This window comes from Eleutherodactylus coqui, chromosome 5 (genome assembly GCF_035609145.1).
Source record: "Eleutherodactylus coqui strain aEleCoq1 chromosome 5, aEleCoq1.hap1, whole genome shotgun sequence".
Lineage (NCBI taxonomy): Eukaryota > Metazoa > Chordata > Amphibia > Anura > Eleutherodactylidae > Eleutherodactylus > Eleutherodactylus coqui.
In genome coordinates, this window is record NC_089841.1 from 55,068,672 (window position 1) to 55,085,101 (window position 16,430).

Below are 16,430 nucleotides of genomic sequence, written 5' to 3' on the forward strand. Positions count from 1 at the left end.
AGCGGGGAGTGGGGGGGGGGGGGGGGAGAGGGAAAGAGAGAGGGCTCCCCCCTGTTCCCCGCTGCTACCCCCCACTCCGCCCCCCGGCGCCCCCTGAATCTTTTCACCCGAGTACGGAAGTACTCGAAAATCGCAGTGCACGATCGAGTTATTACTCGAAACGAGTAGGTTCGCTCATCTCTAGTAAGGACGGCTTCCATTGAAGTCAATGGAAGCCATCTCTCCCACGACAGTTTTGCAATGAGCATTGCAGAAGTGTCGTGGATCCGTGTCATCGTCTGGGCGACAGCGCGGCGTCCTCTGTACTGCGTATGTGCGGCAGAGCGCCGGCAGCACATTCGCATACAGAAAGTAGACGACTTCTGACAGGTACGCAGGGTCGCCATCAGTTGGCATGGGAGGCTTCCATGCAGGATTTCTCACACGGAATCTTTGTGTGCCCGTGTACGAGTCCTTAGGCTGTTTTAATCTATGTTGCCGTATGGACATCTATAAAATACACTTTGATACAACATAGCAACATAGTATGTTGAAAACGAACATGTCCATCTAGATCAGCCTATTATCCCCCCATGTCCATGATGGCGAACCTATGACACGCGTGTCAGCACTGACACGCATAGCCATAGTCGCTGACATGCGACCGCTGTCGGCCGTTCATCCCGTTAGTGGTGAATACCGGCAGGGGCCGCGGCTCTTCTGCCGGTATTCACCAAGCAGCGCTGATCCCGGCGCCCACTATGATGTTAGTGTACAGCTGGGATCCTCCTACCCCTCCCCTGATGTCTCCTACTACTTGGTTCCGCGAGAGCATCCGGGGGAGGAGGCGTCCGGCAGCACACTGACGTCAGTGTGCGCCGGAGATCATCGCTGTTAGCGGCGCGGAGGGCAGAGGGGGAGCGGAGCTTCCACGAGGTGGAGGGGGTAAGTATATGGTTCTCGGGGATCACTATTGTGGGCCGCTGTCAGGGGTGCTGTCACTGCTGGGGGCCGCTGTCACTACTGGGGGCCGCTGTGTGGGGCACTGTCACTGCTGGGGGCCGCTGTGGGGGGGCACTGTCGCTACTGGGGGCCGCTGTGGGAGGCACTATCACTGCTGGGGGTTCATCATTACTGAGATAAGTGACAGGGAGGCTGCGAGAGGTGAGGGCCTGTGCTATGGGTGTTTTAGGTTTATTAAATACAGTTATACATTGCAATTATACATTTTTGTTATTTAAACTATAAATTTTGCAAATTTATGTATTTTTTCTCGAAGTGACACACCACCAGAGTTATGTTCGGTTTTTTGGCGAATTTTGACACACCAAGCTCAAAAGATTACCCATCACTGCCCTATGTTGGTCCAGAGGAAGGTAAAATACCCAATGAGGTAGAAGCTAATTTCCCTAATTTCAGGGGGAATAAATTCCTTCCTGACTCCAATCTGGAAATCAGAATAATCTCGGGATCACCGACCCTTCTGAGGTAATCAGTGATATAACATGTAATATTGTGTTGGTCAAGAAAGGCGTCTAGCCCCTCTTGTACTCTTTTATCGAGCTCGCCATCACCATATCCTCCGGCAGAAAGAGTTCACCGCTCTTACAGTAAGGAACCCCCTTCTATGTTGTGTAGGAACCTTCTTTCCTGTAGACATAGAGGATTCCCCTTGTTACAGTCACAGTGTATAAATAGATGATGATCTCTGTATTGTCTCCTCATATATTTATACATAGTTATAGGGTCGCCCTCAGCCGTCTTTTTTCTAAACTAAATAATCCCAATTCTGGTATTGTAGTCCGCCCATTCCGTTTATTGCTTTAGTTGCCCGCCTTTGTACCCGCTCAAGCTGTGATATGTCCTTCTTGAGTACTGGTGCCCAAAACTGTACACAATATTCCATGTGTGGTCTGATTAGTGACTTGTAATGCTTTATTCGTAGTACTCCCTATGTGGAGAAGAGAGGCCTTATGGGCCCCCTAAGACTCAACCGCATCCCCTACGACCCCTATAGTTACGCCAGTGGTTATGGATGATGCATTGTAAATTAAAATAATTTGTACCAATATTTTAGATCGAGCGCTGCAGACCAAAATGATTTCTACGTATTGTATTATAGCAGCTAAGTAATGTTGTCCTTCACTTTTCCACTATAAAGTGTCGAGGCATTAGGGTCAGGGTTGCCCTTATCTTGGCGGGTGCTCTGATTAGGTAGCGTGAAACACTAGGGTGATTTTCAGGACCCACAAATATTTTTCTATTTTTTAAACTGTATTAAGTTAAAGTTAAGTTTTACCATAGTCTATGACAAGGGTTCTCTCTGTCGATTTGTATAATATGGGGCAGTAAGTCTGATCTGTTCTATGACGGAACAGAACAGTACCAAACAGACCCCAGTGACTTAATGGAGTCCATCAAGCTTCGGGCATGCCCTCTAGCATATTCCAAGACGAGTTCCATATTCCATATTTTGTATGGGATGTTAAGACAGATCTGCATCAAAGGCCTTGAATGCTGAAGGCTCTGTCAACATTTTTTGGAATTTCCACAACACCTGATGGAAACTATTGATTATAATTAGAGATGAGCGAGCGTACTTGCTAAGGCAAACTACTCGAGTGAGTAGTGCCTTATGTGAGTACCTGCCCACTCATCTCAAAAGATTTGGGTGTCGGCGGGGGGCGGGGGGCAGGGGGCGGGGAGCTGTGGGGGAGAGCGGGGAGGAACGGGGGGGAGATCTCTCTCTCATTCTCTCCCCCCTGCTCACTCCCGCAATTCACCGCTCTCCCCCGCCGGCACCCGAATCTTTAGAGATGAGCAGGCAGGTACTCGCATAAGGCATTACTCACTCGAGTAGTTTGCCTTAGCGAGTACGCTCGCTCATCTCTAATTATAATGGGTTCTGTCCAGGCATTCCATTGGTTTATCGGGATAAGTAGTGCAGTGGCCAGTGACTCTTACCTCCTGTGCAGCCTGGCTAATAACTTGGAATCTTTTGTCCATGTAATGGTGGAATCAGCATGAATTTCCCCAAAATTACAGAATAACTTCAGGTTTCCGGAGCGATCAGGAAAGAGCTCGGCCTGGATGCTGTGTGTCAACTGGGGGGCTGTGGAGAGAATCAGTGAACATGTTATTACAGTAATGTGCTGCGTTATCTCTCATGCATATACCAAGGTGTGCTCACAGCAGCACAGAGTATTCTGGTCCTGGAGGATTATTGTTTAACCTTGTAGAAAGCACCAAGCAGACTTAAGGAGACCGTGCAATGCTTCTCTGGGAAATTTAGCATTCAAATAGGAGATGGTATGCCTCTGCAGCACCACTTACCGGAAGGGAGCTTCCCTATAAGGGCGACCTCACACGGACGTATTTGTGCGTGTAAAATTTGTGCACGCGGAGAATGGAACTCATTGATTTCAATAGGTGGACTCTCATGTTCACATTTTAAGCGCACAAAAAAAACCATAGCATGCTCTATTTTAGTGCGCCTAAGGTGGCCGCTTGCGGGTGTAAGCGCATGTACACTCGAAATGGCTTAACATACATATGCTGTGCAGGGAGCGCGATTGCGTGCTATCGTGCCCATATCAGAGTTCTGTACTGTACTTTTTTGCGCTGTCAGGGCTACTAACATAGCCGTGGTCCCAGCAACGCCATGTTTGAGTAGGCGTGCTAGTCCCAGGTGTTCTCGATTTTCCAAGCAAAATCATGCCGCTCAGTGCGCAATTTTGTGCATACAGGCGCATTTCGCGTCCTGTTGCACACCAAAATAGGGGTCAGAAACGCTCTTTTCTCCTTAGGGAGAGCAACTATATACTATAAATAAGTGAGGAGACTCAAATGGCCACGCACGCTCCTCTGGGTAATATGCAAATAAGGGAGATGGAATAAATCCTCCACAGTGCCACCTACTGAAAGGCAGCATTCCTTCGAGTCAAAGTGGGACTTTTTATACAAGTCTTGCTACAATGACTGGGAATCAAAAGCAAAGCCAGACCCCATGTACATACAGCTGTTTCCAGGTTATTGCCCATCATCAGTGTACAGTAGGAGTCTGGCTTTTGCTAGTGAGAGGCCAGGGACAGGGGTCAGAAACGCTCTTTTCTCCTTAGGGAGAGCAACTATATACTATAAATAAGTGAGGAGACTCAAATGGCCACGCACGCTCCTCTGGGTATTATGTACATGGGGTCTGGCTTTGCTTTTGATTCCCAGTCATTGTAGCAAGACTTGTATAAAAAGTCCCACTTTGACTCGAAGGAATGCTGCCTTTCAGTAGGTGGCACTGTGGAGGATTTATTCCATCTCCCTTATTTGCATATTACCCAGAGGAGCGTGCGTGGCCATTTGAGTCTCCTCACTTATTTATAGTATATAGTTGCTCTCCCTAAGGAGAAAAGAGCGTTTCTGACCCCTGTCCCTGGCCTCTCACTAGCAAAAGCCAGACTCCTACTGTACACTGATGATGGGCAATAACCCGGAAACAGCTGTATGTACATGGGGTCTGGCTTTGCTTTTGATTCCCAGTCATTGTAGCAAGACTTGTATAAAAAGTCCCACTTTGACTCGAAGGAATGCTGCCTTTCAGTAGGTGGCACTGTGGAGGATTTATTCCATCTCCCTTATTTGCATATTACCCAGAGGAGCGTGCGTGGCCATTTGAGTCTCCTCACTTATTTATAGTATATAGTTGCTCTCCCTAAGGAGAAAAGAGCGTTTCTGACCCCTGTCCCTGGCCTCTCACTAGCAAAAGCCAGACTCCTACTGTACACTGATGATGGGCAATAACCCGGAAACAGCTGTATGTACATGGGGTCTGGCTTTGCTTTTGATTCCTAGTCATTGTAGCAAGACTTGTATAAAAAGTCCCACTTTGACTCGAAGGAATGCTGCCTTTCAGTAGGTGGCACTGTGGAGGATTTATTCCATCTCCCTTATTTGCATATTACCCAGAGGAGCGTGCGTGGCCATTTGAGTCTCCTCACTTATTTATAGTATATAGTTGCTCTCCCTAAGGAGAAAAGAGCGTTTCTGACCCCTGTCCCTGGCCTCTCACTAGCAAAAGCCAGACTCCTACTGTACACTGATGATGGGCAATAACCCGGAAACAGCTGTATGTACATGGGGTCTGGCTTTGCTTTTGATTCCCAGTCATTGTAGCAAGACTTGTATAAAAAGTCCCACTTTGACTCGAAGGAATGCTGCCTTTCAGTAGGTGGCACTGTGGAGGATTTATTCCATCTCCCTTATTTACACCAAAATAGAACATGTTGTAGTTTTTTTACACAGAAAACGTCTGAGGGAACCCATTGAAATCAGTAGATTCTATTCGTTGAGTATTCCGCACGAGATTTTGTGTACCCAAATAAGCGTGCAGATACGTCCATGTGTGGTTGCCCTTAGGCACCCAAAACCTACATAATTGTGCATTTGCTGCCCAATTTAATGGGGGAAGCGGGGGGAGGAACACATCTGGAACTAATTAGGCTAAATAGCATTTTAGGTCGGGGCTGCGCCCATGTGAAATGTTCCTGCCAGCGCAAAAGTATATTAAAATGCGCAAAAGCTCGATGTTCATGGTGCAAATACATTGTGTATACATTATGTACATAGGTTTTCACTGCATATTTTCGCGATCCCATTGACTTTAAGGGCTTCTCAAGATGACCATATTCGCACCCACTTTTGCGCATACAAAATACATGTGCAGTGCACAAAAAATAGAACCCATTGATGTTAATAGGGTTCGGTCTAATGAATGTGTTTTGCGCCCTTTAAAAAATGGGACCTGCTCCATTTTCCTGCGTATTTGCGTATCAAAGGCTCCAAAGAAGTCTATGCACAATTCAGTGCAAAAAAAATCTGGACTTCATTAGGCTAAATAAGTGTGTGTCGTTTTTGTTTTTTTTTTGCTGAACTTGGCAAAATTTTTAAATTACATAAAAAAATGGGTAGTGTTTATTGGGAGTGGGCGTGGTCAGCACATTATAAAAAGACTTCTTAATACCAGCCTGAAAAGCCAGAAAATTGTGCAAATTTTTGGTGCAAATTTAGATTTAATTTCCCTACTTTAGGGCAATCCAGAAAGCACCAAATTTATTGAAAAGTCTGAACTTTTCCAGAAAGTTCCTGAAATTCACTCAACAAACTTTTTAAGTGGCGTACTGTATGAAATGCCCGTCTAAATCAATGTGCACCAATATCCTAACTGGGGCAAGTAAGATGATACAGTAGCTTCCTCATCATACCGGCACTGTCCTTGAGTGTAGCTTCACCCCGTATGCGGATGACGGGAATAGCGGCTGTGCATGAGATGTAATAGCTTCTGCTGTAGAGTTACTCAGCGTTGCTGAGTCAGCCCTTTACCAGCATACATACCGTACACTTGGCCGTGGTATAATCAGTTCACATGCATAGTAAGTATCTCCATTTGTTATTCTCTAGCTCCTGCCAGCGCCATATGGGGCTATGAAGTCAGTCTGGCACCAAGTGAAGAACATCACATTTTCACAACTCAGTTGCAAGTCCAAATGTCTGTGTACCCTACTGTTTAGACTGACATTATTGGTGTACTACTGTAGCTATGGGGGGTGCGGAGGTTACCTTGGTACGTGAGAGGACTGAAAGGCTCCTCTGCAAGGGGTTAAGCCTATGCACTGCATGTTTAAACTATTCATGTCGCGGTACAGAAATTGTATTCTAACATAACAAATATGTTAACTTTCTTTTATTCTTTGTATATTATAAAACCTAATTAAAATTATTAAAAGTAATTTGATGTATGGCTTTAAGGACCTTTAGACAGAGGTCACATGACTTTGTTCACTCTGATTTTGTTGCTGTGAACTGACAGCAGCTTTAGCCCTGTCCCCACATGACATCACTGCCGGGGAGCAGAGCTGAGTGAGGAGGAAAGACCACCCCTTATGTGACTGGACAGTGGCAGCCATCTTGGAAAAGAGGATATGTGCCCATATAGTATTAAAATGAAGTCACTGGCTGGTATGGTGGCCCCGCCCCCTCCTACCCCAGGAAAGTGCAGTAGAGGAAGGGAGAAAGTAGGAAGAATATAAAAAACTAAACTGTGCCACAGGCTCAAAGTGATGCAGTTTTTTGAAAGACTATAACAGAGCAGAGTCCAATGCAGACAACCTATTGAAGTGGGGGCGGTCGCTACCATCATAGCTTTATGTATAGTGTGTAATGCAGCTTTTCAGTATGAGCAGAACAGAGCAGGCAGTTAAAATGGTGAAGGTCAACAACATGGAGAGTGGCGAGAGCGGCCAGGGGTCTAGATGATCAGGGCCAAAGATTATGTGTGCAGTGCATGGGAAAAGAGGGAGTCTCCCTCCCCACCAATTTCTGGATGACATTGAATGGCCAAGTGTTGCTGAATTGAGCATTAGACCGAGTGCTGCCGGGGATAATGCTGTGGGCTGAGAGCTGACTGCTGAAAATATTAGACTGCTTTCTGCATCGGGGGTTCCATTTTCCTGTTCCATTTGTGGAGCAGGAAGGGAATATCTCCTTGCCAAAGGCGCAGTCTTATGATGGAACCAAGCAATGCTGAACGAATCTCAATTACTACAATGGGGTTCGTTTGGTTTCCACTCAGCTGGCCAGCATTTTCCCAGAAAAAAAGTGCTGCATGCAGCACTATTTCTTCTGGTATTTTGTGCCGGATCTGCGACAGAACCTCTGAGGAGGATTCACTACAGATGTAAAGGCAGCCTTACACCCTGAATGCAGGTGTGAATTCACCCTAAGAGAATCAGAATTTAGGTCTGGCACATGACCCTTGAAGGGTTTGTCCATTTAAATCCCACTTCAATAGGACTGCCTGCCTTAAAACAATAAACTGAAGAATACGTCTTCCTCCACGGCTGATGGAATCTAGTGCTGTAGCCCACTGTGGTCCCACTGATTGTTGTGACAGATGATGTCACAGAAAATAATGTGATGGTTGCAGCCAATGAGAGGCTGCAGTGTCACAGCTGATTCTCCTCGCATCGGCACTCACATAATGCCAGGAGTTCAAGAATGTGCCGCTGCAGCTTCTCGTTGGCTGTGGTGGTCACCAGATTCCCTGTGACATCATCTGTCATAACAATTACTGGGACCACAGTGGGCTACAACTCTGGATCCCAGTGGCCATGGAGGGGTAAGCATACTTCAGTTTATTGTTTTAATGCAGGCAGTGCTATTGAAGTGGGGTTCTCCGGTAACTGGACAACCCCTTAAACGTGGTGCCCCACTCAAAGATAGCGTGTAGTAAATGGCATGAATACGGTGAAGTTCTACTTGAACAGAGGTTTATGACACCCAGTGTAGCAGTTACTGCCTATCAGAGGGCACAATCTGGGTAGGTACACATAGTACTGTGGCACAGAGCTTGGTGGTTGCCAGTTGCGACCAGGGGTGTAGTGGAGCCAGGATACAGCAGCGTGTTCTGGAGAGTCCAGCTACATCCTAAACGTGCCTTTGTTGTAAAATCACTACAAAACCACCACTATAAAACTGCGGGAGCTTTGGTGACATCATAGTTACATGACAAAATACCTGCAGAGGAAAAAATTGAAAACAGCCTGTGTAGTGATGTTCCTGTAAGGTCATATGACCAGACAAGAAAGGGAGGGGCTTATCCCTAATACAGCTCTATGGTGGGAAAAGAAGTGGATAGAAAAAGGATAATAAAGGACAATAGATCAGCATGTAAGTGAGAATGGGGTGTGATGCAGTCTGTGAGAGAGGAGATGACATGGGGATCAGTCTGTGAGAGAAGAAAGGGCATGGGGGACAGTCTGTGAGAGATGAAAGGGCATGGGGAGCAGTCTGTGAGAGAGGAGAGGGCATGGGGAGCAGTTTGTGAGAGAGGGAGGGCATGGGGAGCAGTCTGTGAGAGATGAAAGGGCATGGGGAGCAGTCTGTGAGAGACGAGAGGGCATGTGGAGCTGTTTGTGAGAGAGGGAGGGCAAGGGGAGCAGTTTGTGAGAAAGGGAGGGCATGGGGAGCAGTCTGAGAGAGAAGAAAGTGCATGGGGAGCAGTCTGTGAGAGAGGAAATGGCATGGGGAGCAGTCTGTGAGAGAGGGAGGGCATGGGGAGCAGTTTGTGAGAGAGGGAGGGCATGGGGAGCAGTTTGTGAAAGAGAGAGAGGGCATGGGGAGCAGTCTGTGAGAGAAGAAAGGGCATGGGGAGCAGTCTGTGAGAGAGGAGAGGGCACGGGGAGCAGTTTGTGAGAGAGGGGGGAATGAGGAGCAGTCTGTGAGAGACGAGAGGGCATGGGGAGCAGTTTGTGAGAGAGGAGAGGGCATGGGGAGCAGTTTGTGAGAGAGGGAGGGCATGGGAAGCAGTCTGTGAAAGAAAAAAGGGCATGGGGAGCAGTCTGTGAGAGAGAAGAGGGCATAGGGAGCAGTCTGTGAGAGAGGAGAGTGCTTGGGGAGCAGTTTGTGTAAGAGGGAGGGCATGGGGAGCAGTTTGTGAGAGAAGAAAGGGCATGGGGAGCAGTCTGTGAGAGAAGAAAGGGCATGGGGAGCAGTCTGTGAGAGAGGAGAGGGCACGGGGAGCAGTTTGTGAGAGAGGGGGGAATGAGGAGCAGTCTGTGAGAGACGAGAGGGCATGGGGAGCAGTTTGTGAGAGAGGAGAGGGCATGGGGAGCAGTTTGTGAGAGAGGGAGGGCATGGGAAGCAGTCTGTGAGAGACAAAAGGGCATGGGGAGCAGTCTGTGAGAGAGAAGAGGGCATAGGGAGCAGTCTGTGAGAGAGGAAAGTGCTTGGGGAGCAGTTTGTGTAAGAGGGAGGGCATGGGGAGCAGTTTGTGAGAGAAGAAAGGGCATGGGGAGCAGTCTGTGAGAGAGGAGAGGGCATGGGGAGCAGTCTATAAGAGAGGAGAGGGCATGGCGAGCAGTCTGTGAGAGAGGGGCAATGGAAACAGTATGTGAGAAAGGAGAGGGCCATGGGGACCAGGTACCCTAACATCAGGGACTGTATCAGGTACCCTTTCGTCATTCTCTTCGGCCTACTATATAATTGTCAGGTCTGTCTGCGCTGACTGCAGAATAGCACAAACCTATGACCACTCTGACTAAATATCTGCACACAATAGCAGACAGCGCTCATAAGGTGACCCTATTTTGTCATCAGCCCTACAGCATGAGACAACTGTGATTCTTCTGGCTGACTAACAAGACTAAACCCCATGCAGTCTGACATCTGGCAGTGCTCTCTGTTGTAAAACTACCCATTGCTAATTAGTTGTCGCTTGTTATTATGTGCTATAATGACCTGACCCTCATTCACACAGTGAAGTTAGTGATGTTGTAATGTTAGTGATGGGGATAATGTCACTAAGCACTGCACATGATCACGGAAGCCATCATTCCTGGAAAGTAAACAAAGTCTGGCGACCACCAGACTTGGCTAGGCCATCAGTGAGCATATAATTGGCCAACCTTTTCACACCTTCACGCTTCAGGATGTGCATGTCTGTCCGTCCTAGGCACTCATAGTTTATATGGCATGGGCTCAGAAGTTGAGCCTACTCAATAGCCAAGCCAACACTGGGCCGCAATAGCCATGATCTGAGTTCATGCTGGCTGTTGGCCTGACTGATGAAAAGAGTTCCCTAGCGCTTCCCCCTTCCCGCGGGTGCAATGAGATTGCAAGGTGCAACCCGGGTGTCATGGCAGCAGTGAAGAAAAATTCATTTTTGTAAAAAATAAAGGATACTAAATTATTTTCCCACATTTATAATAAAATCAAAAGAAAATCAAAACATCTATCAAAAGAATACATTATTCTTCCTGCACATTGAATGTCGTGAGAAAAAAAAACACACCAGAATTGCGCTTTTTTTGGCCATCCCCATCTCCAAGTCAAAAGGATACGGATCCCCAACACACAACAGGACTATAAGATCCCAGGGACATTCACATGTTCCACGTCCAATGTTGTGTACCTGATCCTGTGCAGTAAATGTCCTGTTGGGGGGCTTTATATCGGAGAAACAGGACAGAAACTGAAAGCGAGGATGATATTTCATCACCACACGATTAAACACAGAAAGAGAGAATTGCCTGTGGCCGAGCACTTTTCTAACCATGGACATGACATAGGGGATATGAGAGTTTTGATATTGAAGGGTGGTTTCAAGTCACAAAACCACAGAAGAATTTCGGAATACAAATTGATAACAACCTTTGACACACTGAATAGTGGGTTATAGTATTACCCATGATTTATGCGTGAATGGGAGGTGTGAGACATTTATTGCACAGATAAGACAGTAAGTCAGGGACCATAAACGTCCAATTCTTTATTAGTGTCTAGTTAAAAATGTTTGTGTACCTTTTGTAGCATTCTTGGCCTGACGCCCCCCCAACAGTAATTCAGGGGCCATAGAACTTTCACTCCTTTATCAGTGCCTAGACAAAAAAGTTTGTTTTTTGTTGCAGTATTCCTTTTAAGTGCGAACCAATCACATCCATTTCTGTGCCTTGTCATGAGTATGTGTGTTATAAGTGTGTATAAGTATTCATGCCTCTTCAGATCTATTGCATTTTAGCCTGACGAAGAGCCGGAAAGGTTCGCAAGCTCACTACAACATCATGTACTTTGGTTAGCCATTAAAAGGTATCATATCTACAAGATTACGTGGTTTCCCTTGCTGGGAACAATCACATTTCAAGTCAAAAGTGTAACAAACAAAACGATCCAAAAGTCATATTTGTCCCAAAATGGTATTCATATAAACCGCATGTAAAACAACGCCTTATGCAGCTCAACAAAAGAAAAATTGACCAAGTCCTCTAAGGGGTTATGGTTATGTAGCACTAGAAATCACATGCGCAATATATAAATATACAAAACAGAGCAGCAATCTATCTAAAGTGTTATTAAAGGGGAAGTCCTGTGTAATTTTCATGGTAAGAAATAAAAATAAATATCTGCTTTTTTTTTTGTTTAAAGGAAACAGCGCCCCTTTTGTCCATGGTCTGTGTCTGGTATTGCAGCTCAGCTCTATCAACAAGAATAAGATGAGCTGTAAAAAAGCTCACATAGTGGTAATTCTGCATTTTTCCCGCAACATTGAGCTCTTGCCTTTACGGAAAACCATTTATGTGCAACATACAGTATTTACAACATTCCACAGTCATTCCACATACTGTGTACCTTTGTAAATACTTTTCTTTCGTTCTCTTGATTTTAGTCACGTGATGCTTTATACTCTTATCACACGGAAAGCTAAATTTAAAATTTGACTGATTTCCTGTTATTAACCCTTTGCAATCCAATTTTGGGTTCAGGGTTTCCTAGGGAGCTTTCTCTTTCTGCCATTATACAATGGTGCCATCTTCTGGCTAGAATCAGTACTGTGGTATGGGACATGCTGGAGAGGCCCCCGAAAAAAGAGCGGCCAGTAATATACAGTAAGAATACCCTGCCATACGTCTTCCGACATCGGAGCTGTACAGCCTTCAATCAGAATGTCTTCAGACGTCAGACAGTGGATTGGAAAGGGTTAAAGCAGAGCATTGTGGGAATTCAGATGATAGTTACATAGTTGCTAGATGTTCTAAGAAGGAACTGCCAGAATTGTTTACTTCTACTTTGTATGTGAATGGAGAAGTACATGACATCCAGCCTCAAATCAGTGTATTTAGGGACTTTCTTTTATAGAGCCCATACATGTAAAACCAATCGCTAACGAATGACCCAATAGATTATGACAGAAGAAGTTGATACCTGCTTATCATATAAGCGATTCATTCCGACTGATAGAAAGGTTCCCATTGCAATGTATGCCCCGTTAGAGACCAGTATCACAATAGGAAAAATGTTGGCTCGCAGATTTGATCAGTGGCAAAATGGTCCATATACTGCATGTCCAGTCTTAGCTTAGTATCACCAAATCGTAATGTGGATACGACCATATGTATGAGGTCATCGACCAGTGGCTGTACGTCGGAAGCAGATACCTGTGCCCTTCCAAAGTCTTAAAATCTGCCATTTTCAATACAAATCGAAGAAGGGGAAGGAAGTCATGCCCATGCACATAAATAATACGAAAAGGAAAATATATTATTATATTACAAAGGCTTTGTGTATATCTGCATACAGATTTAGTCTGACCCTCACACTAATCTAGTTCCTTCAGTGTTCCTCTATTCTTCTTCATGTCAAGTACATGTCTACATGCCTCATCTTAAGTTACAGTTACTTCTTTCCTTGACCACATACTGTATACACATAGGATGTCTACAAGTGGACAGAGTTATAATTTTTCTCACCTCTTTTGCTGTCTTTGGACACAGTTCCCTCAATGCTGTTTTCCCTTTTCAGCCTCTTCTCCTCATCAGGACTGAAGGCCTCCTTGGCATCCACTGTCTCCACCTTTTCTTTCAAGTCCGTGATCGGTAATTTCCCACTCGATTTAAATTTTTTCTTGACCATTTTGTTTTCTGTGTTCTTTTCGTACAGATTTGTACAGCCTATTAAATGTGTTGAGCAGCTGGTTCCTGTAATGGTCTGGTCTAGGGTGCTTGTGAGAGCTTGGCCAGGCCCACCACCACCTCCTCCTCCTTCTCTAATTATATGAGGGTCTCTGCACACTTGTGGCAGTTCATTGGAATTTGGAATGTAATCCTTGCGATGCAGTGAACGTGCTTTTTTAATTTCAGCTATATTATTATATTTGGCGGCCCTTGCTTTCACAAGGCTTTCTATCTTCTTAACACAACCTCCCAAGGGTCTTTCGGGAAGATCTCCTTGATAATCTCCCATAAGCGATTTATAACTAATTTCATAACCCTTTTTACTAATGTTATGGAGGGAAGGATGCTGGCTGGATTCCTTCATGAGATTAATTTCATCCTTGGCTTCATGAAACAACGCATTTTGATCTTCTATGCATCCACAAGCTTCTTTGATGTCTTCAACAGTCGTATTGGTATCAAGATCACTGGATTGTTCCTTAGGACTTCTGCACATTGTGGTATCATTTTGGAAATCAAAAGTTTTATCCTGCTGACCTATATCACGAAGTCTTATGATGGGGTCAACTAAATCAGTGCAACCGATAATCTGTAGGATTTCACATTCCTGTGCATTGTCATTATACAGCCTATTGTCGGTGCAATCATGCTTACAAAAATTACAGTTATCTACAAATTGAGATTCGAGAACTACAGTTTGGGATCCAATGTCCATTTTTTCTGACGTGACATCCTTATCTGGTGATCTGTCATTGATACTGTGTGCATCAATAATAACAGTTGGGGACCCAGTATCTTCATAGCATGATCCACTATCTACAATTTGTGCTCCAATGAGCTTAGTTTTTGGAACAATATCCAGCATTTGTGATACATCCTCTTCCATTTGTGATCCAAAATCCATAATTTCTGATCCATTGCCCTCAAGATGTGTTCCGTTGTCCAAAATTTGTGAGCTGCTATCCAAAATTTGTGATTCATAATCTACAATTTTTGATTTATTATCGGAAATTTGTGACTTGTTTTCTGCACCTTGTGATTCATAATTCACAATTTCTGATTTGTTATCCACAATTTGAGGTTCATATTTCACATTTTGTGATTCGGAATCCAGAATTTGTGACTCATTGTACAAAATTTGTAATACATTGTGCAAAGTTTGTGATACATCCTTCACAATTTGTGATCCATTTCCCAAACTGTGCGATTCATTGTCCAAAATTGGTGATTTATTTGCCACAATTTCATATTCCTTTTCCACAAGTTCTGATTCATTGTCAAAAATATGAGATTCATTTACCAAAAATTGTAACTCATTCTCCTCAATTTGAGATTCCTTTTCCAAAGTTTGTGAGTCATTGTCCAAAATTGGTTTGTTGTTTCCCATCATTTCAGATTCATTTTCCAAACATTCTGACTCCTTGTTCAAAATATGAGATTCATTTCCTACAATTTGTTGCTCATTCTCTCCAATTTCTGATTCATCTTCCAAAATCTGTGTTTCATTGTGCAAAATTTGAAATTCATTCCCTTCAAAATATGATTCATTGTCCAAAATTTGAGATTCATTTCCAACAGTTTGTAACTCGTTTTCCATAATTTGTGATTCATTTCCCTCAATTTGTGACACATTTTGCCCAATATATGATTCAGCATCTAAAATCAGTGCTTGATTTTCACCAATTTGTGATTCATTTTCCAAAATGTTTGATTCATTTCTCAGAATTTCTAGTTCACAGTCCAAAATTTCTGATTCATTTCCCTCAAGTGGAGATTTGTCTACAGTAATTTGTGATTCGTCGTCCAAAATTTGTAATTCATTTTCTACAATTTTTGTACCATGTTCTGTAATTACATGTTCACTGTCCTCAATATCTGAAATAGCATCTGTTATTTCAAGTCCACCATTCGGAATTTGCGACCAATAACCCTCTATTTCATTTTCGGTGTGGTATTCAAAAGCCATAGGCATTTCTTTTGCTTCATTTTCTTCACTGACATCACTAATACACTGGTTGATATCTTCAGATTCTGAAAGGCAGATTTTGGTCTCTTCGAATTGGGGGATGTCTTCATTTACCTCAGTGTTTGGGCTTTCTTCAGCTAGTTGGTCACAACTTTTGGATTCTTGGATGTTTTGTTTCAAAAACTGTATTAGCTAAAAGATGAAAAGAAAATGCCACATTAATAGTGACTCAGAGTGTCACATAATATTATATATACCGTACTTTATTACATACAGTCATTAGCTGCAGTTGCTGGCATTCCCTTCTATGGTGAGTGGTGACAAAACAGTTTTAAGCTGGTGTCAGACATAGTTTTTTTGGAAAAAGGACTAAGGAAAAAAGACTAAATCTGTAGTAAGCCTAAGGCTGATGTCACAGATTTTTTTTTTTAATTCAAAAAGACCACATTTTTGACAGTTTTGACAATAGCATTTGTGGCCACAAAAAATGTCCTGCATGGAAATGCATTAGAAACAGTGTGTTTTTAGTGGTGTTTTTATTGCTTCTGGTGCATTTTTGCTGGTTCATTACATTTTTTTCAAAATCACAGCATGAACCAGAAAAAAGACCATTTGTATTTATAACATACTGTTTAAAAATGCCTTTAAACATGTGTACCGGTTAAATATTGCTGGCTTTTTTTTCTTGTGCTTTGCTGGCGATGGCAAAAATGCTGCAAAAGCGCTTTGTGAAGGAAGCCTTAAAGCTGTTTTCCCATTGAATGCTGTTATCCCCTCTCTACAACATAGGGAATAAATGTCTGATTGCTAGGGGTCTGACTACTGGGACCCCCTTCTATCCCAAGACCAACACACCCAAATGCTCCATGTGAATGGAGCTGCAGTGCACAGTTCACCCGCTGCTCCATTTACTTGTATAGGACAGACAGAGATAGATTCACTCTGCTGTCATGCTTGCGAATCGCGCCTTCATTCATTTGGATCATTTG

General features: G+C 44.1%; 1 protein-coding gene across 1 annotated transcript in view; it reads right to left on the reverse strand.

Moving 5' to 3' along the window:
• Window positions 1–16,430, reverse strand: part of ALPK2 (alpha kinase 2) — a 69,235-nt gene that overhangs the window by 36,476 nt on the left and 16,329 nt on the right. Inside the window, exons 2-3 of the mRNA XM_066602544.1 lie at window positions 13,272–15,633; window positions 2,944–3,091 (exon numbers count right to left, since the gene is read on the reverse strand). Coding sequence (XP_066458641.1) covers window positions 2,944–3,091; window positions 13,272–15,633 — 2,510 coding nt within the window. The remainder of the gene's footprint in view (window positions 1–2,943; window positions 3,092–13,271; window positions 15,634–16,430) is intronic.